This window comes from Ammospiza nelsoni, chromosome 1, assembly GCF_027579445.1.
Source record: "Ammospiza nelsoni isolate bAmmNel1 chromosome 1, bAmmNel1.pri, whole genome shotgun sequence".
Taxonomy (NCBI): domain Eukaryota; kingdom Metazoa; phylum Chordata; class Aves; order Passeriformes; family Passerellidae; genus Ammospiza; species Ammospiza nelsoni.
Window position 1 is genome coordinate 136967825 of NC_080633.1, and position 26152 is coordinate 136993976.

At 43.1% G+C, this 26152-nt stretch overlaps 1 protein-coding gene across 2 annotated transcripts; it reads right to left on the minus strand.

Annotated features, from left to right (window-relative positions):
* Positions 1 to 16336: 16336 nt before the first annotated feature.
* Positions 16337 to 22930, minus strand: CCN3 (cellular communication network factor 3). Of its 2 annotated transcripts, XM_059478509.1 has the most exons (5): positions 22859 to 22930; positions 22543 to 22768; positions 22055 to 22306; positions 19977 to 20182; positions 16337 to 17541 (listed from the first exon to the last, which is right to left on the minus strand). In XM_059478509.1, the coding sequence occupies exons 1-5, from the start codon at positions 22928 to 22930 to the stop codon at positions 17248 to 17250; spliced, it is 1050 nt and encodes a 349-aa protein (XP_059334492.1). In that variant the 3' UTR covers positions 16337 to 17247. The 2 variants fall into 2 exon arrangements, with proteins under 2 accessions (XP_059334492.1, XP_059334482.1); XM_059478499.1 differs by having other exon boundaries at positions 22543 to 22930.
* Positions 22931 to 26152: the final 3222 nt, after the last annotated feature.

Below are 26152 nucleotides of genomic sequence, written 5' to 3' on the forward strand. Positions count from 1 at the left end.
ACCTCAAGTGTGTTAGTACTAAAGAATATGTCCCTTACAATATGCCTACTCTGCTTCATGGGCTCATGGCTACACTATTTGTACTAACTGAGTAAACTTATTTAGAGACAACTTCGGCTTCTCTACCTTGCGGTATCCACCTACACCCTGAACGAAAATGTTGGCTTTTAAGGTGCACTGGGCTTTTGAGCTTGGCTCTGTGCAGTGCTGTATAGCCCTCAGCAAGGTCATCTATAGATAGTTAAGGCATCTCTGCACAGCACCTCACTGTGTCCTGCAGATAAACCCTCTGTGTATGTGAGTATGTGTGTGTACATGCATTACAGCAGGTTAAACAAGTATCTGCTATTCAGTGTGTAATTAGAGTTTGGATGAACCTGAAAACATAAACCAAGAATTCAAGGATGCCCAAAACATATAAGAAAACTGTATTTGGGCAAGACCCGGAGTAGTCATTTGTGGCTAGAGATCTCTGGTTTGAATGCTCCACCTCCTGTCAGTGAGGAGGAGAACCAGGACTTTAAATACAGACTCACAAGACTCAGAGACTTTAAAAAACCAGCCTGGCTCATAACTAGTTAAATAATGAAGCAAGCAAACAAGAAGGGGAGCAATTAAACTTTTTTATGAGTAGCAGGAGAGCCATTGATTGTGAAATTTACTGGTAGCCAAGTTCTCCTCCCTTCCCTACCACTTATAATTATGCCTTAATTGTAGCTACTGGCTGTGGCACAAAGCTCATACACATAAACAAATCCCAGGATATGCTGCAAAAAATACACTGTATGGGAGACATTAGCAAGAAGACAATCAGGAACTGGAAGAGTGTTCCCACATGGAAAGCTGCGGGTGGTATAAAGAGCTCTGTATCCATATGGTTACTTATGCACAATATCTTTGTAATGACATTAGTACCCCTCCACTGCTTTTTCTGGCACATGCCTGGTCTTGAGTCAGTGGACTGATAATTACAAAATTGTGGTTTGCAGACCACTGGTGGTCCACAATCTTATGGTAAGCGGTCCACAGATGGTCTGCAGAACCAAGCTGAACAGCTTTCAGTTGTGTTTTCAATTAAAAGTTTGATGATGCTGGGTACATGGTGGTCCACAATAGGGTCTTAGCATTAATGGTGGTCCCATTACTCTGAAAGTTTGAAAACACTGGCTTAAACAATTATGAAGATCCACAGTCCATTTGTGTTATGTTGTTTGAAGTTAAATGTTACAGCATGTCCCTTCCTTTCATGTGTTGGGGGCTGTGTTGCCTGCTCTGCTCGACAGTTTTAAAAATAAGAGTATTATGCAGTATTACAAATGTTTCTTTGTGGTCTTGTCTTCCCAGTTTATGATTTATTTAGCTCATCATTTCATATGCACTACTGTATTCACATATCAGAAGTATTTGTCCAAAACCCTGTAGTATTTTGGGAGGAAAGGAAGAGGGATGATTTTCACATTTTGTTCAGTTAAGTGGGAGTGGGGCAGATGCAGGGTATAGGGCTGGCTCTCCTCCCATACCTTGGTGATTACAACAGCATCTGTCATTCAAAACCATGGCTCCCCTCAAACTGCAGCTTTTTAGGGATCAGCTCTAGACTGGTCTGGACTGTGCAAACTGCATTGTTCTTGGGAAAACTGCAGGAAAACTGCAGCATTCCTTGCAGGAGAGGAAGAACACAAACATGACCTTTCAGTTCAGGGCAGAAGGCATCTAGCTGGCAAGGAAGGGGCCTGGAGTCTCCTCTCTGCTTTCAGAGCTGTCCTCATATTTTATCCAATGCCCGGTAACATGACAGAGCAGGGACAGCAGGGATGGTTTTGTCTGTCCAGAGACTTCTGACTTCCTCTTGCTTTACTTATTCCCCACCGAACATGGAACAGGGTGAGTTCCCAACACGTGCTGATATTGTACTCCCCAGGCAAATGTTTTTGTTGCTAAGATAAAACACATGAGAGAGCAGTGCTGGGATTCATAAAATTAGAGGGTTTTGAGGAAATGGTTAAAAAGAGTAGGCTTCAGACAGAAGTTTAGTTAGCATCGCAAATACAGCAAAAAAGTTTTCTAAGCAGTAGAGCACACGTAACAAATAAAAATAGACTTGTAGAACTGGCTTATGGATTGCAACAAGGTTATTTAATGTATATCTTTAGAAAGTTAGTATGAATAGATCTCTATTCTTTGTCTCTTATGAACCAGTCTTTGTTTTAACTACCATTACGTGTGTTTCATATGATTAGATAGAATTCTTGTCAATATGTGTTGCTCTATGTGTGATTAGCTGAAATCTAGGCTGAGATAGTTTTATGCTATGCTGTAATGTCACACCTCCTTGGCATTCCTTGTGGATCAGTGAGATGTTAACATCCTGTCTCCATTGTCTAACAATGTGCTGAGACTGATGTGCTGAATAAATAACTCATGTCACTAGTCCAAATTGTCCTGTCCTGTTCGATTGTATGTAAATGCCGCAGCAGAGTAGCACCCCTACCATTGTCACCTGAAGGAAAGCAGAATTGCTATTGTGTGTGTAAAGGTGACAGAATCTGCTGTCTGGCGGTCCCACACCAAAATTGGCACCTCTGAAATAGTTTAAGAGGTGCAAATCCCAATTTTGGCATCCCAGTTAATTTTGGGTATCAGTGAAGTCTCCAGCTGCTTCCTTTGATAAAACTGTGCACAGCCAGGACTCTCTCAATGCCTAGGTCTGTAAAGTAACCCAACTTTAAATTCAATTTAAATGCTGTGCAACCTTGCCACTGCAGTAAAACAGAAGGTTCAGAGGTCTTTAACAAGCACTGTCCTAGAAACAAGTTTAGTTTGGCACTTTTCCCCTTCCTACTGGAATATACTGCTTTCTCCATTAGGAACTCTTTTGTAAACTTTAGGCCTAAACTTCATTGCCAGCCTGTGCCCATATGCTCTTGAATGAGCTTTTCTACCTCTTTGTGTTTATAGAGAGTAGTCATAGCTTTTTCTCTATGAGTGTTTGCACCAGGCTAAGACAGATGCTCCTCATATTGTCTTGTAAGGCAGGCATTCCTGTTGCCTGTTTCCTTCTTAACTCCTCTAGCTGTAAAATCATCCTTAATGAAAATGGATTTGTAAGAAAAAATGCATATAAAATCCTGTTCCTCCTAACAAAAATCCTTTACCTGTACTGATTAAAACCTGGAATATCAGTTTTATTTTGTAACCCACAGAAAAGTTTATCCTTCTGTATTCCACATGCGTGCCTGGCTGGCTCACTGTAGCAGCTGTTATATATGACAGTCATTCTCCTCTTCTGCTGTCCTCAAATCACAATATCATGTTTCTGTCACATGCTCTTGATCCCCAAGCTGCATAGCTTTGCATCATATACCATAAAGTTTCGGCCTGTTTCTGCTCCTCCAGTGCTCAGACAACCCAAGTCTCCCTTGGCACTGCTTTGCTCTCCCTGTGGGCTGATCAGGACTAGTGTGTCTGAGGCTCTCCCTGTGCCGTGTAAGCCAGGGCCAGGCTCACTGAGCATCCTCACCTTCCTGCAAGAAAAACAGTGGAATGTCCTAGCATTTAGGGACAGTAAAGCAAGGCTGTATGAAAACACTTTGTGTGAACTCCCCATGCAAACCAAGACCTTGTTTTAATTTGCCCCAAAACAGAATACTCTTTTGTTGGCCCAAACACAGTGGTTTTCTTGCTGGATCTGAATGGCTCTGCAACTTCCAACCTCTGGAACACCGGACAGTCTCAGCTGCTGTTACTAGGCAGCAGTGCTATTCCAGTTACAAGAGAGCTGGGTGTTTGTGTGGAGGCTAATTCCACACTGGATCTATTATTATTATATTTCATCATGATCTATGTTGCACCAGAGCTATAAGTGCCAGCACCATCATGCTAAGCACATGTAATTGGGTTGCTTTCCAAGTGGTGATATAAGTATTTTATAAACACCCGGAAAACGTTTCTGCTGAGATTTTAACCTTTCTCTTAGTCAGAAACCATTTGCTCTAAGTCTTACAATTTCTGTTTCAGGTAAGCACTTGCTTTGTGTGTGCCATCTGATACTTCTTGCCTCTCTATCTGAAACAGTAAAATTTCGGACTGAAACAGAATAACTCAGAGCCAAAATTGTTCATACTTCAGAAGTGTCTGCAACATGGTCTTGTTAGGTGCAATTTTCTTCTGGTGGCAATGTCATTGCAGCCTGTGAGATGCCGTGCAACTTTTTTGGCTATGTATACAGATATCATTTAAGAGAACACAGATTGATTTTTTTTTCATGCTGGGGTTGTTCAGCCTGGAGAAAAGGAGACTCAGAGGTGACCTTATCACTCTCTTCAACTTCCTGAAGGGTGGCTGTGGTCAGCTGGGGGTCGGTCTCTTTCTCCGGGCAACAACAGACAGAACAAGAGGACACAGTCTCAAGCTGCCCCAAGGGAGATACAGGCTAGAATTAAGGAGGAAGTATTTTACAGAAAGAGTGGTCAAATACTGGAATCATCTACCCAGGGAGGTGGTGGAGTCACCATCCCTTGATGTGTTTACAAAAAGACTGGACTTGGCACTTGGTGCCATGATCAGTACTTGAGGTGTTAGAACATGGGTTGGACTCAATGATCTTAAAGGTCTCTTCCAACCTAGAAATTCTGTGATTCTGTGATTCTGTCTTAATCTTTACCACAATTAAAATACTGAGATTTTTCACATGATTTTTTTTTAATTGACTTTTATTCAGAGCTCTCAAGACCTACAGGAAGCAGATCAAAAGCAGTACCACTCTGCAGAGAGATTGTAAGAGGCAGTGACAGGATTGTGCTCAGACTGGCTCGCAGCCACAGCACAGTGAGGGCATCAGGAATCAGGTTTTACATTTCCTTCTGATGTAGGTCAGCCTGAACAACACAGTCTTTTGAGCCTTGGCCTGGGCTGCATCACAATGGAGGTGATTTCACAACCCTGTTTCTTATTTGTGTACTCAGTACAATTCTGGGATTTGGGAGGTGGATAGAAGGACTGCCTGGAAAAATAAAGTCCATTAAAACACATCTTGATACAATTCTCTTGTAATGATTTTCTGGATGCAAATTTGAAACAACTTCAAAACCTTCAAACAGTGGAACAGAGACCTGCAAATGACACAAAACAGAGAAAACACTGGAGACTGGAGGACTGGTCCTCACTGCCTGTATCTCAACTGCCAAAGTAATTTATGAGAATTGTCCCCTGTGCAGAGCTTTATTGTCCATGCAGAACAATTTATGAAGATTTCCGTGATCTTTGGGATCTTTTCTGCTGTGTCATGACACCGATAACTTGTTAATGAATTTCTATCACTTCTGGCTTCCCAGTCTCCTTATCTTGTATTATTGTATTTCTATTCTCTTATTGTATTTTCTTGTCTTATTGTACTCTGATACTTGTTTTATTCCTAGAAGTGAAATGCAAATGACATTATTATCTGAAATATAGAAAAAGCTAAAAATGACTTTGTGAAAGCAAAGGTCCCAGACAGCTTCTATGACAGCTCATGTCCAAAACAAGAGAGTAAAAAGAGGGTCTGAAGAATCATAGAAGCTAATACACGGCTGATGTTGCAAATTAAAAGAAAGCAGTTCCTGTGACACAAGTTGGTGGATTACAGTCCACATAACCACTGCCTATTTTAATGATTATTAATCATTGAAAGTAATTTTGCCTATTTAAATGCAAGTAAACTGCCTGAAGTTACTTCACTCATTCATTGTTTTTCCCAAAGGGACAAATTCAAGCCCTAATTTATACTCCCACGAGAGAACACAAGTCTCAAAGCTGTAGAAACTAGCAGTGCTTTGAACCAGGTAAGGTCTGCGTTCAAGGATGTTGTGTTGTGGATAATGAAAAGAACTTTGTAAATGACTTAGTTACTCACTGGCTTCTTTTAGCCCTTGCTCCAAGAGTTAGTTTAGCCCTTCCTCCAAGAGATTAGTTAGTAACCAAGACATTGGAGATGCAAACTGTGGATCTGGCAGAGAGAAATGCCTAGAGGCTGGTGTTCCTGTGATGCTCCAAGGCAGCTGTAGCACCCACTGACTTATCCATATGTGGTCTGAAGTCAAGAAGCAAATCTCTACTGCAGCCATTCCACCCCTGCCTGGCTGATTTCATCTTATTTCAGAGTAAGCACAGATTGTTTGGCTCATACATTTTAGTTCCCTGGCTGTCTGCAAGGGGAAATCAGCTCCCATTGCCTTGGCCCTGTCATTGTGGTTTGCCATCGTGCAGGCTCCTCCAGCTGCTGTACCCAGTGCACCCAGCCTCTTCAGAGGTGGGCTCTTGGGTTGCACAGCACTTTCTTTGACCACAGATCTCAGGTAAGATGTGATGTCCTAGTTACTTTCTTCTCTGGGGATTGGAACAACAAGGTTAATAATATAATTCATAATTCATGACATCAAGACACCTTCTAATGGAAGGTTGTTAGAGCCAGATGATCTTTAAGGCCAAACACAAACCTTTTTATGATGATAATGATTCAATTCTTAAGCAGATAAAGACTGAGTCTGATAAGGGAACATGTTTGAATCACACCTCACACAGGCAGCTTTATTGGTGACATTTCTAGGCTGGGAAGGATTGAATTTGCAATAATGTTAATTTTTCTCTTTTAAATGAATTTAGTTTTTAATTCAGATATTTCCTTTCGTGGCAGTCATTTTTGCAGGCTGGTTGCCTGATCTCCTGGCATTGGAGAGGCTATTTGACTTTCTTCCATGTGTAGTGAATATGCATTGGGCTAAATCCCAGTGTTGTGCCAGGATCTAGCTCACTGTTATCCCATGTTCCCAAATGCCAAGTGCATTCCCATTGCCTTTGGCTACAGCTCTCTTTTCCCACAGGCTTCCTGCAAATCCCCTTCTCTGTGGTCAGGTACACCTCCATCAGAACCCAGGGTGGATGCAGAAGTTTTGTTTCATGATAACGTGGGAGAGGACTGTGCATGATGGGATGAGACCTTGCAAGTGGCACTAGAGATCTCCACCAGGGTCTCAGAATTTCTCCCAAAGTTTGTTTTCTATAAAACTAAGTTTGCTCCAGGCCATAAGACACCATGTGTAAACTGCAGTGATCACAGGAGCCCAAAAATGTGCATTGTCTGGGGTTGGCTCTGCTGCAGATGGTGTCCTGGGACCGTAGGGATGAGGACACCTTTTCAGTGCTGGCATTTCACAAAGGGTGCAGAGTTGTTCTCTATCATCACTGCCAGATGACATAGTCCCATTTCTCTCAGCAGACTGCTCCTACAGCTACATCTTGAGCAAATCATGGTCACTAATATCTGGAAAAGCAGAGTGCAGCAGCTCAGCAGGGTTCTGAGGGACCACAGCCTCTCTCCTGCCCTGTTAGTGCTGTGCTGTGCAATGTGGCCTCGGGCTCCTGGGACATGGCACTGCTGCGTGGTCTCCCCTCACCACACTGCTCAACATCTGGGCACGCTCACCTCCTGCAATAAAGAAATGCCACATCTTCCAGCAATCATTTAATCCATTGTCCATAGAGAGAGGCTGGGCTGAAAGTCATCCTTCCTTGCCAGGAATCCTAGCAACTCAAAAATATGTGATGCTGAACATCTAGAAACTAGCACTTTGACAGTGGTTACCCCCTTGATGTGGTGGTATGTGAGCAGCCCTGCTCTGGGCTCTGCAGCATTGCCCTGTGCAGCAGCCCTGTTGCAATCCCTGGCTCTTTCTGCCATGGAAACTGAGGCAAACAAAGGCTGAGTAAGTAGAGCAGTGCTACACAGCAAGCCTGTGGCAGAGCTGGGAACCAAACACAGACTTTCTGACTCCCAGTCCTGGACTTCAGCTACCCACTGAGCTCTGACGTGCGACGAAGTGAATCTCACTAGAGACATCAGATAACCACAGTTTAATTTGGTTTCTCTGTGCTCTGTACCCTGGGGAGATAGCAGACCTCTGGCCACAAAAGGCAAGTTATTGAGAGATTTGCTGTTAATTCCTCCTTATGAGGTCCATCTTGTTATGTTTGGAGTTGCCATAGCTTTCTGTTTGTTTTGCCTGTTTTTTTGCATGTGGGGCTTGTGTATTTTATTAAGCCCTTGGCTAGTATCTTGTGCATGTTTAAGATTTTATGAGGGCTTCTTTCGAGGTTATTCATTATAGCTTTCAAAGGTGGCCTATTCTGAAGGCTTGCTATTGAATACCAATCTTTGACAGATTCATGACTCACACAGGGGAAAAGACCCATTTCTCACAGGCTCATAATTAGTGTTCCCAAAGGGTTCCCCAGCTGCTTTTCATAGCTCTTGGCTCATGTTGACCTTGGACATCAAATTCCTCATGGCTGTTGAAGTACAGTCATCAGAGAAACTGAGGGAGAAACCTCCTTTTATTTTCATTACTTCAACAAGAAACATCATCCAAGAGACACATTACTAGTCCCTTGTATTTCAGATCTGCCACCGATCTGCTGGAGACCTGACTTTTCTCTGCCTCATCTGGCTCTCTTCTCTGCCTTGTCTGGTCATGCTGTGGGCAGTGGAAGGCTTTTTGATGACCTTAGTTATCACTTTAAGACTTTTCATTTTCTTAGCTTTTGATAGATATGTCCTTAAAAACCCTGTTTAAAACAAACAAGAAATGAATTCATTTGAGGAAAGGGTTTGGAGTGTGTAGAATATTCTATAGAAAGAGAAAACAGCTTCTTTTTCAGCACGACTATGAATTGTGTGATTCAATGTGAAGTGTAAGATGTGACATTTAGAAAGATTTTTGTATCTACTTCATATAAATCATGCAGCATGTGTTTGTGGGATCATTTAAGTTCTGGAGAAGTAATTTCTATTATTTCACTTTCTATATAAAAGCAAAAGCATCATTTCCATTTGCACATATCATTCCTCTGGGAAATGCTGAATTTTATCTTAACTGCAGTTAATAAGATTTTAAAAACCCACTTTACTTGGAAGTATATGAATTGATAATAGACATTAAAAAGTTAATATTTTCCTTAAGGTTGAAAACAGATTTGCTTGCACTCTTTTTGTGGATGTCCCAGGTTTTCATTAAAAAATTAGTTCTAAGAATGGATTGACTCATAGTTTTTCAGCTGCCTCCCCCTCGTGGTAAATCTGGAAAACCTCTAGAAAACCTCTTTTCATGGAAATGGTGAAAAGCTGGGTAAAGTTCAGCACTTGCATTTCAAGAGATTTTTTTTTCTTTTTTAGTTGGGGAGGTGATTTAAAATGCTGAACAAATGTGAATTAAAGCAAGAACATACCAGTTCTTTCCATGAACCATAAGCACAAATAAGCTTAAACAGAAGAACACAGATAACCTCAAAGAACTTTGTGTAACAGCTGCACAGCTGCCTTGAGGCTTTTCCTGTTTCTGAAAACAATTTCCGCCCCTTCCCTCTCCCTTTCCACCTTTCCACTTCTGACAGGCCTGAAGGTTGCAGCAGAAACTTTTTTCTTTTTCTTTTTCTTTTTCTTTTTCTTTTTCTTTTTCTTTTTCTTTTTCTTTTTCTTTTTCTTTTTCTTTTTCTTTTTCTTTTTCTTTTTCTTTTTCTTTTTCTTTTTCTTTTTCTTTTTCTTTTTCTGTTTTCGGGGTTTTTTGTGTGTGCCAAGGGCCTGGGAGGCAGGGCATGGACTCTCTGCCAAGCCCTGGAGCTCCTGGTCTTCCTTGTCTCTTGATGGAGTTGGAGTTCTGTCACTTTGCATGGGCTGCAAACACTGATCCCTTTGTGGTTTTTTCACTCTCATATGAAAAATAAAATGTTCACTACAGCTTGAAAGAAGAAAGATTTGGCAGTGACACTGAATAATGGTTAATGTGTTTGAAGGATGAGATGCAAAGCCATGTTCCACCAGGCACTTTGTGACCCAAACCAGGGTGGTTTGTAATCAGGTGAAGCAGGACTGTCCCAAGTACATCTTCATCATACACAGAGAGCAAATTCTTCTCTGTGGAGCAAATAATCACCACTCCCGAGACCATCATTTCCCTGGGCTCAATTTAGAGAATTTTAGAGTCCTTCTATTCTCTAAAAGCCTCTCTTTTGTGGGGCCTGAGACCCCTTCCATTCTCTGAAAAGCATTTTGCTCCATTTCTTCTGAAGGGAGCAGACTTGAAAGGGTCAAGCTGAGAGGAGCAGGAGGAGGAGCAGGAGGAGAACCTTTGTGGTTCAGGTTGCAGAGGGTGACTTAAGAGAAAAGGCTCATTTCCTGGGCTTACCACAAATTGTGTGTGGTGGGGAGGAAGCTGGTCACACAGTCTGAGCTTTTAGTGCCTTGTGTGCTGTCTAGAGAAAAGGGCCTCCCTTCATCCTTTGTGTCTTTCCCACTTCACTGGAGAGTCTGGGATGAGAAACTTTCAAATCTACACAAGCAGAGAAGGTCCTGGACGAGGCTGGGCCCTGCCATAATGCTAATAAAAATTTAGATACACTTAAAAATTGGACTTCTGGCCTCCCCCGCTGTTGTTGACTCCCCAGCCAGTGGCAGTTTTCATTGGCAACACCAGCTGGCCTCATCCTTCGGGATGCATCCCAGCTTTCAGCAGCACACCCGAGGGTTATTCAGGTCAAATCCAAAAGAGCCGGAGCCACCAGGTGTCCCCCTTCTCCAGGGTTTGCAGGAGAACTGAGCCAGGCCGCTGAAACACGTTTCATTGTAAATTTGAAGTGAAATACTGCTTGTAACCCTGGCCCCAAGTGATGGGCTCTTGTACCTTTCCTCTGAGCAATGCAGCAGTGACCAAGGCAGCCCTTAGCAGTCCTGTTATGAGATGACAGAGTTTCATGTACAATTGCAAACTCACAGCCCACAGAGGGAGAACATGAGCTGCAGAATGCTAAATACTTTATGCAGAATACTTTAATTGTATTAAAATTCAGATCCTTTTCCCAAAAGAGGTGCATTTTATTGCTGAGGTAGGCAGCATAACATGTTACAGGCTGAAAATACAGTGTTTGCAAGGTGGTGAGGGTCCAACTTTCCAAGCATTTCAATGATTTTACTTGTATACAAAGGCAATTCAAAGAATTTAATTCTGTCTCAATCTATGTAAAGATTTCTGGGCTTTGCCTCTTTGCACAAACTCCCAACTTTATATTAAAGTGCAATTCTTTAATTAAAAACAGAGAAGTAAAGAAAGCCAAAACAAGCCAAACTAGCAATCCTCCCATGGGGTCTAACATTATTACTCTTCTGTCCTGATGATCAGAGCACAATCCTGGGGATGTGTAGCCTCCAGTCTCTGTTTGGCCTAATGGATGGATTCTTTCTGAATTTCTATGAATCAAGCAACATGAAGTGCTGAGCCTGGGTCTTAGCTGAGCCAGACCCAGAGGCATAGGAGAGCAAATCTCCCTCAGTTAACACACTTTATTCTCTTTAGAAAATAATTTATTATATCCTTATAAATATCCTTTATCTTTTACCAGCAGAAAAAATAAATTTGACATGCTTAAGCTCTAATTAGCCCCAAGCAAATGGGCTGCAATGGACACAGTGTGTCCTGAAGGCTCAAGTCTCCTGGAGAAAGAGAGAAGGCAGGATGGGTGGGTGGGGAGCATAGGGAAGGCCTCTGGCAATGGGATGTGCATGTTCATCCTTCATTTACCACTTGAGGGCACAGTAGAAGTGAACAATAAGGAGTGGGATAAGGAAAATAAAGAAAAAACATGGAAGAAGGTGGAAAACAGTCTCAGCACATGGTGACAGCATGAGAGGCTACAGAAGAGGAGAAACAGCATGAGACCAGAGATCCAGGTGTCCCTGTATGAACTGAAATGCAGTACTTTGGGGGAAATACTTTATTCTGACATTGAGAATAACAACAGCCAAATTAACATCCATGGACATGCAGGAGTTTTAGGACAGTGGGGTACTTTTCTTCATTATTTTAGTGTGACCATTTGCATGTCCAAGGCAGAATAAATCTACATCTTGGGTTATAAATAGGGGTTTCTTTGCCTTTTTGCTAAATCATTCAATTAAGTCAATTGACCAGCAATGGCTACTCAGCTCTGTTTCTCTGAGTGGAGAGGCTCAGTGTGAGATGAATTTTGTGTTCTCTAGCAAGCTCACTGACAGGCAATCTGCTGGGCTCCCTCCACAGTCCATGGAGAACATGAGATTTTAAACACGCTTAATGATAAAGAAACAGACTTAGCTCTAAATTTACACATTTATAGAAAAAAATTGACACCAGGGATTTAAACTAATATTAAAAATATTTCCTAGATATTTGCAACTCAACTCTTCCTGTTGCAGTTGCATGGTAAGTCTCTTGATTGATATCAGTGTAGTATCTCTGGTCATAGAACAGGTGTAATGCACAAACTGGGATTGATAAAGGGAAAATCAGAGCACAATTTTCCCTCAGGTCCCACTGAATTTTGTGCCTTCAATAGACAGCTCATATTACAAAATCTACCATGGTGGATATAACTAGAATGATTTCTTGAAACAAGAGTCCTTATAGAAAGCTTTGGTACAAAATAATTATTTCATTATTTAAAAAAAAAAAAAGGAAAATAAATTCCAGTGTAGTAAGTTCTCAGAGGAGAGAAATAAAATGTTATTTCATTAAGTTCATATTTATCATAATCTGTAAATAGTAGGACTAGAAACAATAAATAAATATTTTTCCATCCGCCTTCCCATCCCCATCCACTTAGAAATTATTAAAAATAGGGTGAATGAAAAGTATAGCTTGGACTAGAAAAAAAATAGCAATATTCTATTTTTCCTGAAGATTTGATTATACATTTTCCTACTCCTGGAGTTATACTGGAAAACAGAAAGGCCATGATTTTAGTGAAATCAGTTGTAGAATTCTACTCATTTTGAGGTTTTCGCTCCAATGTCAGGCATCAGTGAGCAGGCTGTCAGCTGGTCTCCTTGCATAGTCCATGAAGGCAAAAAAAAAGATATATTTTCAATGTCTTTGCTGCCCGAGAGAAATTCCAAACAGATTAAATGCAAGAAGTATGTTGCTTTGATGAAATCCTAGAGATGAAAGAGTCCTGGAAGTGGATATAAATATCTCAGTGTACCTGTGTTGTGGGGTGTAACACTGGGTATCATCAACCCAGTGTTGATGTACTTAGTGAAGGTGTACTTAGCCTACCAGTTGTTAACAGGAAAAACTGTTAAGTGACTTATTTTTGGGGCAGTCCTTCACTGGCAGTAGCAAAGGAAAGGTACATCTGTTCAGAGAACTTGGGATGAACAAGCTGACCAGCATATTTTATGTTTGTTTCATCAGCACATACTCAGTAAACATTGCTGTATGGGCCCATCCTTGGAACTCTGAGTGATGTTCCCTGAAATGCTCAGATATGATTCCTTGGAGATATGAAAATGAACTGCTTTAATTTTTCTCAATCTGAGTAATCTAACTTTCTTTCTTTAGGAAAATCACAGCTCTACACAAGAAATGTTCAGGAATTTATTATTGGAGATTCCTTACATCAATTTCACAGTTTTGACACTCCACTGTTGTGTTTTAATTAACTCAGTGTTAAAGGCTTTTTTGGGAACAGGCTGAAATTAGACCAAAGATTGAGGTGGTAACTGTCCATATTCAAGTAAAACAAATCTAAATGTGTATAACCAAACTGAGAGCAGATGAAAAGCTGTATCAATTGAGCTGTGGTAAAAATAGCCACTGAATTGGTATTTGTATATGGTCTAAAAGAGACTAAAACTGGATCAGATCTTTGTCTCATTTTGTCCAAAGGGAACATTTGTGGTTCCTTCCAAAAGATAATTTTCCATGCTGAACTGCTACAGTAATGTAAGAAGACATTGGGACTGCTGCTGTTCTGATGTTTATAAAGATGTCTAACAAGGGCTTGAGCACCATAGCACTTCTCTTTTTGGAGGTTGCAGTGCTCATAACAATGCAATTGCCTTTTCACAAAATGGGTTAAAGACATAGAAAGGTTACAGAAAGGTTCTGGCGGCATTTTGGCACTGGTTTACTGAAGTGCAGACTGCAGTTTAAAGTGCTGGGAAAACAGTATAGGCAAAAGGAGCTACTCAAGTTGCTCTTGAACTCATACACCGTAGTGCACACATTCCCTTTCCAAAGGAAGGGATGGACCATCCACGAGAGGAGTCCCAGCAGGAAGCTGCATTTATGTCTCTTCAAAAATATCAGAAATAAAACTCTTGTCTTTGTAGTGGGAAAAAACCCACAAACTTAAGAGTAGTGCATGACCTTAATGTACAAAGGGTGGTGGGTTCATATCCCAGATGAGCTTTGGAACTCGCCTGCAAAGTGGAAGCTGCTTATTGAACTGCTTCTGCCTGGTGCCTGGGCTTTGTTTGTATGATCCAGTAAAAGTAAAACTTAAGGAATGACATCAAAATCTGGATAACATTAAGAGAAAACAGAAGGATAGAGGAGAAGCAATGCAGCAGTGATGAGCTGATACAAAAGTATAAATAACTTTGGGTGTGGATGGAATAGAGGAACTGTCAAAATGAAGTGAGTGAACAATTTTATTTCATAGGAAGTCAGTAGTTGACTGCATTCCTCTCTAACTACATCTGGCTCAGGATTAGCTGGGTTTTATTAATCCAAAAATTGTTTAATTTGTCCAGACATTATTGCTGCATTGTTCAGTAGTTGATGCATCTCTTGCAAACCAAGGTGCCTGTAATTTGCAAGAAGACCCTGAGGAATACTTGACAGCTTGCATTATATTAGAGAAGCATTGCACAAACCAGCCTGATTTTTGGGGTGGAGGGGGGAAGAGGGAGGAGATGTGGGGTGAAAGTGGTTTTAAAAAAACTCTTTTTCCATCTCTCCTGGATTCTGATCTACTCCTTAATCACTTCTCAGCTGCTTTGAGGAGTCCTGGCCATGTCCTGTCTAGGTCCTGGCATTTCCTAGCACAGAAGGTATTACATTAGAAGATATGGACCTTTTGGACCAGGTCCAGAGGAGAGCCACAAAACTGGTCAGAAGGATGGAGTACTTCTCCTCTGAGGAAAGGCTGAGAAAGAGGAGTTTTAAGCTAAAAGAGATAGATTCAAACTACATATAAGGAAGAAATTTTGTTTAATGAGGGTAGTGAGACACCGGAACACATTGCCCGGGGAAGTGGAAGTCCCCATCCCTGGAAACATTCAGTGTCAGTTTACAGGACTCTGTAAACCTGAAACACTGGAAGATGTCCCCGCTCACTTTGAGAGGGGTTGGACCAGATGATCCTTAAAGGTCCCCTCCAACCCAAACTATTCCATGATTCTATGATTAGGAATTGAATTGTGCAAGGGCAGGGAGTGTTGTATGTATGCACAAACACAGTCTTGTTCCAGCTGCCTGGAATGCATAAGGCAGGCAGGAATGTGTTGATAACAATAGCAATGACTACAGAGAAATGAATCATTGGTGCAGTTTATGGAGAAAAACATCAAAGAGCCCACGTGAGGACCTGATGTATCTAAAGCTTAACTGAATCAGCACCAGTGCCTCATAATTTCAAGGATAACTTAAAAGTAACTAAAAACCGACCAGCTGTTGATGCTTGCCCATAGGTATCTTTACCTTAGGCTCCACTGACTAAAATGAGGAGTCAACCTTCAACTGAATTCCACCCTGTGTCTCAGGAATTGCCAAACCAGAGTTTGGTAACTCCTTTAGAGGAGTAGAACACTAGGCCAAAATACGTTAAGAATTGGCTTTCTGCCTTTTTTCCTCAAGACAGAGTTGTCTCCTACCACATGGTTACAGAACAGTTCTGGATAAGTACAACTCTCCTGTCACTGGCAGACACACACCAAGTTAAACTGGGTCTCACAGTCAAAGCAGTTGAATGTCTCCACAATTGTAGTTATGACCTATTGGCACAATCCTGCTGCATACATGATTTAACATACGTGAGACTGCCACCCTCAGGCTCTTACTTCTTGGGGGTATTGCCATAGAGTACCTAGCACAAACATGGTCACAGGCTGATTTGGTGAGGCTGAAGTGCTGCATGACCCAATGAAATACTTTGTTGGTTGTTCAGACCCAAATGTGAACTCTGAATCATGTAATTATTCCTCACCACCACCACCACTATATTTCAGGACACACAAACCTTAGTAACATCATCCTATCTCCCAGGCTAATTTAGTCTGAAAAAAACCTCCTTTCTAATATGTACCCCACAAATGATTCATCCTTCCCTGTAGCAAGGCACTGCATGACTTTTAAGGCAGCAATTAGAATGAGGTACATGAACACAAGAAATCATCTTTTGTTTTTAGGAGTCTGCAGACCCTTTTTTCTTCCCATTCCTTTTAGCTGTTAAAGGCTGGTAGTTTAAGAAAGACAACTTTAGGAAAAAATATTTTGAATCACATAAAGTTTATTTACTTAGTAAAGTTATATTACAGTATGTACAGTTTCTATTTACATATACACCTTTCTAAGAAATTAAGCACCAAGTGATACAGTTAGTATTTTAGAGGAATTTACAGATATATTATTTTTGCATCCAGATAGTTATATCTACAGACATACATGGATTAGAATCAAATTCTTATCCATCACTGACTTCAGTTGGTTTTGGATTAGACTGCTAGTGAAGTTACCAAAGAAAAATTTAATTACTGTCAGCTATCAACCTGCTGTGCTTCAGGATAAGAGATCTTACCCTATGTCATTTCCAGGGCTATGTGCAATCTTAATCCTCAGAGCCAGAGGTATTGACAGAAGGTACTTTATAAGCCACAAGAATGTAACACTTCCATCAGTAAGATTTTTACTGTCATCAAAAAACAGAGTTTCATTGAAAAGAAAAAAGAACACTGCTGGAGTGTTTATATGCGGTATGGAAAGTAAAGTTAAGAGCCTGGAAGCTTATGTGATGCAGTATCATGTATTCCTCAAGGAATACATTTGCTCTCAAGAAGCCCAGTCTTACAGCCACTGAAACTTGCTGCATGATCCCCTTAACTCAAGGGGAAAGTCTAGCTGTTGGCTTTGTAATCTTTATGCCACCATCAAGATAAAAAGAGGGCTCTGTCCAAGGTACAAAATTTTCTTCAAGTGAATAAAAGACATTTGGATGGGGCAAATGGAAAATGAGGTATTTAATAAACTATGGGGGGGGGGGGAAGCACCTAGTTTGAAAGACCATTCTGAAAAATATTTTAGAAGTTTCAGATATGCAATTGTTACATTCACCTGATTGTGGGTCAAGTCTTGTATAAACTGCTGATACTTTCTACTTTCTGTGCTATCTAATTCATGCTTGTCATAATTTTGCTTCACCAGACGTGGGGTCCAGCGGCTGGAAGAACACCACATTACCCTGGGGACAGTTGCTGTGACAGACACAGGTGTTGATGAGCATCATGGGCTTTTTGAGGATGCCCTGGGGGCAGCGGAAGTGGACGTGGATGGTTTTGGTGCTGTGTGGGGTGCAGCAGCGCCCGTCGCCACAGACCCCGCAGAAGCGCGGCCGGTACGTCTGCACGCTCGAGCAGTTGCGGAACTCGTAGCGAACGGCTCTGGCGGCCTTCCTCGTCCGCACACACCGCTTCCCTTTCTGGGAGAAAGATGGAGGCAACGGATGTGTCATTGCATAGGACAGACAGCATTCAACAACTGACGTGCAGAGACACAGGCTGACTCTGACAATTTAAACTTGCTGTCTGTACTCATTCAACAGCAAGATGACTCTGAAACTGCTTCAGTAGCGTCATTGTTAGGTCAGACGTGATGTACATATGTGATTAGGGTTTAAGAAGAAAATAGTTTTTTATTCTGCGTGTTTTCTAGCTTATATATTTTTATCAAAGCGTGATTTTAGGTCATTAACTACATCACAATAACTTATTATATTCATTGGCGCAAAGCAATTAGTGTCAATATCATTGGCAAAAGTTTTATAGGAATTAAAAAAGGCACGTATACACATCTACTTATGCACATAGTCTAGCTTACAAAAATGTTCATGTATCTTTTCTAATCGGTTTCCACGCTGACGGCCTTGTCTCCTTCCTTGCTATAGACACACTCCAAAATCATCAATTGTTATTTCTTCTATTAACTCAGCTTTGTTTGCAGGCCAGCTGTCAAGCCCCTCCATACAGCAGTTACCTACAGGTGACACCTGCAAGATCTGTTCTTTGACACCAGCATGATACTGGACCAAATAATTAAAATCCACTCTTGTCATCCAAGAAAAGCCCAGTCTACATTCATTAAGAAACTAAACTGAAAAACTTCTCAAGCTAGTGTAGTTCCATCAGAGAATCAGCAAGTCAAATGAGCAGGTTACAGGACTAAGTTCAAGGGGGAAAAAGGGAGCAAAATAAACTGCAAAAGTCATCACCCATTCCTGTGACTCAAGGCACAACCAGCTCTAGACATTATATTTTAACAAATGATTGACTAACTTGTCTTTGGAAGTCTTCAATGACAGAGACTCCACATCTGCCCCAGACAACCCCAAGAGCTCATTATTCTTACTGCCTAGTACATTTTCACTCATGTCTTAATTTTGTGCAGTCTAAACTCAATTTCTTGTTATATCCTCCATGCACTCAAAACAGGCTGCAATATCTGAATACAGTTATGAGAACACATCTCTCTTCCCTTGCATTCAGAAGAGGTCCAGTTCTATCTGGTTTTTCCTAAATGAGCATGTTTTCTAGATTTCTGATCATTCTTGTTAATCTCCTCAACTCCTCCCACTTGTTTCATCTCCTTTACAAAACATGGTACTTAAAACTGCAGACTGTTCAGCAAAGGTCTTAGAAACAGCAAAGGCCTTAGAAATGCTTTCCAACACTCAGAACATTACATAAATTGATGGACCTCTTACCTAGGTACATGCTATTCTCCCTGATAGAAACACTTGCATAGTGTGTAGAAGTATAAAAGTATTTTCTCTTATTTACAATTTTTTTTTTATATCAGAAATGTCAGTATTGGGTCTATTTGGGGAAAAAAACCCAAACATCATAAGGATTAAGACAATGTTTAGTTTATCAAGCAGACATTTCACACATTTCTCTGCTCTTCCAGATGCCCAACAGACTAGAAATCTGATATATCCATTCTGTATCACTGAAGCAACTCTGATGTACAGCATACAGGTAGTACAGTTGCATTTCTGGGAGAAGTTAGACTGTGAGCTGTCAAGCTGCACATGCAATACATGTGATCTGTTTGGGGTGACTTAAATTATCATAGAATCATAGACCAGTTTGGGTTGAAAAGGACCTTTAAAGGTTTTCCCATCCAACCCCGTTGCAATGAGCAGGGACATCTTCCACAAGATCAGGTTGTTGAGAGCGCTGTTCAGTCTATTTATACATGCCTTTTAAAATTTCTATAAAACTTTTTCCAATTGTATTGAACATTTTTGGGAACACGGCACTGACCATCTCCCTGGGCAACCTGTTCCAGTGTCTCACCACCCTCATGGTAGAAAATTTCTTCCTTATATCTAGTCTGAATCTACCTGTTTTTAGTTTAAAACCATTAGTCCTTGTCCTACCACAACAGACCCTACTAAAATCTGTTCCCACCCTTCTCATAGCCCCCTTTAAGGACTGCAAGGGGCTGTAGGGTCTCCCCACAGCCTCCTCTCCTCCAAATTAAATAATCCCAACTCCCTCAGCTTTACCTCATAGGGGAGGTGCCCCAGTCCTTGGCGGCCCTCCCCTGGATTAACTCCAGTAAGTCCATGTCTTTCCTGAGGGCCCCAGAGCTGGATACAGTGCTCTGGGGGCTGTCACCAGAGTGGAGCAGAGGGGCAGAATCACCTCCCTTGACCCACTGGAGGTGCAGCACAAAGCTACTGAGCAAACACAGCAAGTCTAATGCTTTACCAAACCCACTCAGCTTGCTGCACTCGTGCTAAAAGTGAAAGGTGTGTTTATGTACAGCTGCATCTGGACCATTGTAGACCCTAATATTGAAACCTTGGAATTAGAGCTGAAGAGCTGCCTTGCCTCACTCTCTGCAGATTACCTTATCAGATGAGTCTTCATTTTCACAAGGCCTTATCATGCAAAGCCGTGTCTGCTTCACCATCTCACACTGTTGATTCCTGTTGGTAACACGGGTGGAAAAGCCCATTCCACAGCTCGTGGAACAGGCACTCCATTCTGTTGTCTGCTCAATACAATTGGCACTTGAATCTGACACAATCCCAAGTGTGGCCTCTTGCCTGTAGGCTGGAGACAAAACCCCACAGAGCTTTAGTACAAGAAAAACTCACATGAAACCTCACTATCTAATTGAGCTCTGTCATATCTGGGAAAGAACATGTGAGACAAAACAAGGTCCAAAATCCATGCTTTTGACAGGATTTAGAGATTTTAAAAGCTGTCTTTTTAGGAATCCTAAGTAGCAACTTCTTACACCTAAAAAAAAGGTTCAAACCAGAAAGATGCACATCAATGTAATCAGCAAAGCATTTAGATTCTGTTCACTCAAGTCCACAGCTGGAAGCATTACTGCTGACTTTTAAATCAGTTTAGAACCCTAACAGATTTTTATTCTTCATCCTTTCTAATGGAAATATGTCACAAATCGGTTCTAAACTATGTCATAAAAATATTTATATTAGGTATGACTTGAGAGAGGCTGAATTTTTTATCTAAACTAATAAACAGCATGGAATGAAAGCCCTTTTACTCCTGAGAGTCATAAAGTCACCCCATCTTGTCAATTATTGACAGCTTACAGCCAGGGTGATGGTGAGGAGGCAGGAGGGAATCTGCCTGAGGGAATCTGAGGGAGGAGCTATCACAGGTACTTAAAGCCATGGTCACTTCTGACCACCATCCTGCCCTCCTGGCTCTATGCAAGCATTGCTGAATAGTTTGGTTCACTGATTAGCACAGGAGCAAACAGGAGGAGACAACACAGCTGAGTCACAGCTCTTGCTGCTAAGCTCCTCTAGAACCTTCCTGCCTTTTGAATGGCAAAGACCCAAAAAAGGTGGCCTCCCAGGAGGGATGGCCACTGCTGAAAGAATGCAGACAATTCATCTGTAGGCATCTTATGGATTAGTCTGTCACCATCAGACAAATCAAAGGAAAGGAAAGGTAATAGAAAGTGTCAAAGTTTTTGTTTATACCTTATGTGCTTTACAATTAACACTTCATAGCACACTGAAAATTACTCAAGCTTTTATTCCTCAATCCTTTCTCACTTGTTTTTAAAATGGATTAGCTGAGTTTTGGCATAACTAACTGCCCAAGATCACAAAGAGCAGTGACTGGAAGAGAATGCAGTGCCCTCTACTCTCAGAAGAAAGTTATGAAAATTCATGTTGAACTAAGAGTATAATTTAAAGGGGATGGAGACATAATTCAGTACAAAAAATGAAAATAGGGAAAAACTGAAAAAGGGGAAAATTTTACCTAGCTTTTTTAAAAGCCTGAGTTCTTCACTTTGGAATGGGTTGAATTTTCTTACAAATCCATTCACCATGTTTATAACCACTGCCTCTACAAGTACTCTGTAATGTTTTTAATGCCATCAATAAACATGAGCACTCTATCACAAACAGGCTGGAATTCACCGGCATTGTAGCTTCCATGCTGATCACTTGTAAGAGCTGCAGAATTCAGTGGGGAGAAAGTCTCTTGTAGACTAAACTGTCATAGTCTACATATTATAAGTTGTAACAATATAAGTTGTGACATATTCTAGCGGAGCAACTAGCAAGACTGCAGCTTTTTTTGGTGGTTTTGTTTGGTTTTTTTTCCCTTCGTATGGGAATGTTCGGAGGATTAGGACCTTGTTCTTGTTTTCTTCTAGTCGCAGAACTAATGTGCACCAGATAAACAGAAATTTAAAAATTGGCAACTACATTAATTAGCTTTTAAAACTGCCATGCATATTCATCCTCGGAATCATTCTTTTACCTGATGAGTACTGCCTTTATTCATAACCCCTGGTATACTCGTCACTCTATGTTAGAAAAAACCCCAACCATACAAGCAATGCACCTTAGATCTGGCAATCCTGTGGATACTTTCACAATGATATCACCTCCTGCTCACAATGACTATAATAACTAATTTTAGTTTCCTCACCAGCCATAGCAAAACCTCCCAAAATCACTTCATCATCAGGGTCGCAGACCCACTTCTCACAGCACTCTCCAGGGACTTCGACCTTCCTGGGGAAGGGGCAGTCGGGGCCAGGGAGCAGCAGGTCCAGGTTGCAGCGGGGCAGGCAGCCGATCTGGCCGTCGCGGCAGGTGCACTGGTACTTGCAGCTGGGCTGGAACGTCTCCCCATTGCGATAAATCATCCCATCGAACACGCAGTTGTCCCCCTCCAGCACTGGGGGGAAAAGGGGAGGCATTTCCCAGGGGCAGAGGGCGCTGGGGCAGTCCCCGGCCCTCCCGGCGCCTCGGGCACCTCCCGCAGCATCGGGGCGGCGCCGGCGGTGCTGAGGCTCGGCCGCTTCCCCGGAGGGCGGGCGGGAGAACCGAACCGCGGGGCAGCGACACCCGCGGCGGGCCCGGCCCGGGGAGGGTGTCCCGGCCACATGCGGGGATGTCCCGGCCGCCACCTACCCATGCAGATGCCGGCGGCCGCGCCGTCCTCGGGGCCGCGGTCGCAGTAGAGGCCGCTGCTCTCGTCGCAGGGCAGCAGCGCGGAGCATTGCTCGCCGCGCTGCCGGGCGCACACCAGGCAGCAGGAGCAGCCGTCCAGCACGGCGGGCACGCCCGGGGCGCAGCGCGGCGGCTCGGCCGGGCAGCGCCCGCACGGACGGGGACACGCCGGCTCCCGGCCGCTCACCTGCGGGAACACCGCGGCCCCGGGGGCCGGGTCACGGAGCGGCCGCCCGTCCCCCCCCGCCGCCGGCCCCGCCGGGCGCCCCTCACTTGCCTCGCACGGCCGGAGCAGCAGCAGCAGCAGCAGCAGCAGGGCGGGCAGGTGCTGCCCGCCGCCCGTCGCCATGGTCCCGGCCGCCGCCTGCCCGCCGCCCGCTCGGCTCTGCCGGCAGAGCCATCGCAGCTGCTTTTATAGAGGCGGCCGGGGACCCCCCTCCGCCACCACCCCCGCACGGCGGGCACCGCGGGCCGGAGGCGGGGAGCTGGAGCGGGGGAGCTGGAGCCCGGCCGGGCCCTCCGCTCCCCCCGCTCCCTCCGCCACCTGCCCCGGCGGCTCCGAGCCGCTGCCCTGCCCTGCCCGGCGCCGGGCGCGACCCCTCTGACCCCTCGGCCGGGGCGGTGCACGGAGCGGGGAGCGGAGCCGGCCCCTGCCCGGGGGTAGGGCTGGCCCAGTGCTGCCCCCGAGGGGCTGCCGCCCTCAGCCGGTCCCTACGGGCCCCGTCGCGTCCCGTGTGCCCGCAGCGTCCATCCCCGGGCCGCACGCCGGGGGCTCGGCGCTGCCTCGCAGCTCCGCGGCTGCTCCGCGGTCTCTGGCACCGCCAGCCTGGTCGGGCAGCGCTTGGCGCTGGGGTACTGCCACCCCAAAGCCAAACGCCTCCCGGGGCTATTCTGCTCCTGGCCCCGGCGCTGAAGCGTTTTGAGCTTGGTGGGCACTGAACTCTCCAATTTCAAGTCACGGGCACCGCTCTTTACTGGAGAGGTGCAGGTGTGTCAGCTGATGGGAAACAGATGCTGCACAGGGAGCCCTCCCTGCTCTGTGCAGCTCGGTGCGTGTGAGTGGTCACAGACTGTTCAGTGCCTACATGGTGTGTGCAACCGCAGGGGATACAGAGCCAACAGGCCTGGCCTCAGGAATGGTTTGTAGAAGTAGCTCCAGTGCTCTGTGCTGTTATTTCAGCATGTGCAGGACAGATTTAAGGCCAAGTGTAAGGGAGACTGATCTGTTAACGGGTTTTACTCATCAGGAACTGCCTTCTGCCTAAGGCAGGCCTTCTTGGGCCTTGCTAGGATACAGAAATTCTTTATCCTTAGTTGTCGGAGACAGATAATATACACTGGATTCCGTTATGGCTTGTTAAAGAGAAAATATTTGAAAAGTAAACAAAACTGGTCGACACACTAGTGAAAACGAGATGCCTTTTAATTTTAAGACATGACACAAGTGCTACTCATGAATTTACAAGGCTACTGTAGCTCTATACCAAAGCAAAACACAACACCAGAAATGGCAAGACAGAAGTTTTGGTTTGGATAAAAGTGACCATTGCTTTCTTGATGCTGAGTGGCAACAGCAGGGTTTCTGGAAAAGCCGGGCATTCTGGGGAAAGCAGGCTTCACTGGTACAGGAACATGTAATCTCTGGACGTGTACTGGCCCTTCATTTTCTCAGGGACAAACAGCATGACCAGCCAAGGGGAAAATTGGATTGTTCAAACATTATTAGCAGCTTGGGTATGAGTTTGAGGTTATTTAAGTCATCCACTGCCTAACAGGCCATTTTGCCTTCCTTGTCTCATTTTTTTCCCCCCTTGATTCTTTTCTTCATCTCTGACCTAGGCAGTCAGTGCAGCCACATTTTACAGCATCTTGCTTGTGAACAGAATAACAGTGCTCTTGGCCAGGCATGAAGATTTGCTGAAAAGAAGCAAGGCTGTTTCTGTAGTTTTCCCAGAAGCAAGCCTGTAAGCCAGAGGGCACATACAAGACTTGTTTTTGCCCATTTCACTGTTCGTGAATCTGCAGAGGTTTTCAGTGCCTATAATCATTACAGTCACTGAAAGTGTCCTTAGCTTTCAATGAAATTACTTCATACCACTCATAAATATCTTCTGGTGCCTAAAAAAGGTTTCACCACATAAGGTTTCACCACTGCAGAAAAAGTCAAAGAAATGAAAAAATATGTGCCAGCATATTTAATTTGGAAAAAACCCTCCTTTTTTACATAGAGGAGTGTTTAATAGATTTATTAAAGCTGTATTTGTTTATGAACACTCTATTTGTTTACAAAATACCAGTTAATAAAACAAGATTATGCCACATTTTAGTACAATGGGACCAAATATATTTCCCTGAATATTTCACTTCCTCCATGCATAATTTGGAGTCCATTGAACTACCAGTTCTCAGATGCTGGTTTATTTTCCTAACTGTGAATCTTTTTGTTTGTACTTGTCTTATAACTTTTAAAGTGTGCCATACAGTTCGTATCATATGAAAGTAGCCTTTGTTACTTCTCATAGAGCAAAATAATGATCAGTGGAGGGGTTTCATGCTGGCTCAGCTGGCAATGAATAGCATTTATTCATGAGACAAAATTAGTAGGTTCAAATAAATATTTTAGTTTCTCTGTGTTTGCTTTTTAAAAAGAACTGCACTTAAGTAAGTTAATATTTGGGTGCCACCTTGGCTGTAGCTTTTGCAAAGAGTAATCCCTCCTAAGATGTAAAGAAATTAACCTCTGTTCTTTGCTCTGCAGGGAAACACAGCTGGAGAACACTGTTGAGAGGTATAAATTCAGGAACAGAGCCCAGCAGCAGAATCCCAGGATTAAGAATATACTTAAAGGTTTTTCTGCACTGGCAAAATGCTGGAAAAAGCTGTATCTAAAAGACTGGAAATAGAGATACAAATAAAACTGGTTCAAATATTAGAGGGTTTCTGGTGGTTGATCCTATAACTTTCCATAGGTGTCAGGATATATATCAACCATTATAAAAATTCAAGCATCCATAGTGCTATCCCTCTTTTTAAAGCCAGTTGCCTGTGAAAGTCACTGTTTCACAACATGTAGCTCCTCAAAATTATCTTCCATTCTTTGTGTATGGCAAGCAATGCTATTTTTAGAGTAAAATTGTCATAAACATCATATTCTTTTCTTTCTCCTTCTGTCCTACCATGTTTTACTGATACAAACATAAGGTGGATAATTCAGCACTTGTCCTGCACGGTTTCATAAATAATGCTCCTTCTGGTAGTCTACCGCATAAATGGCAGTATTTTTCTAGAAAATATTGCAGGTTTTGATTTTTAGCAATCCCTTTCCAGCTGCACCTGACAGCTGCAAATTCCTAACATCTGTTGGCGTTATTAATATTGCACATGAGCTACATGTGGAAATGTCCTTGTCACTGAGCAAGTAACAGGTTTTATCACAGTGTGGGTGTGACTAAATTGTTTATTCCACAGCACCCGTCATGGTGGGGTGTGGATTTGGCAGGAGAAGCCAGGGGTGAGCACGGGCAGCTCTCCTCCCGGCCTGGCGCTCCCTGGGAAGGTGTCGGGCTCATCC

Coding starts and splice junctions, on each gene's coding strand:
- CCN3 (XM_059478499.1), bottom strand. CDS start 22,930: ATGGCGACGGGCGGCGGGCAGCACCTGCCCGCCCTGCTGCTGCTGCTG. Junction 22,307..22,542: donor GGCCGCCGGCATCTGCATGG/GTAGGTGGCGGC, acceptor TTTTCCCCCCAG/TGCTGGAGGGGGACAACTGC. Junction 20,183..22,054: donor GGGAGGTTTTGCTATGGCTG/GTGAGGAAACTA, acceptor TTTTGTCTCCAG/CCTACAGGCAAGAGGCCACA.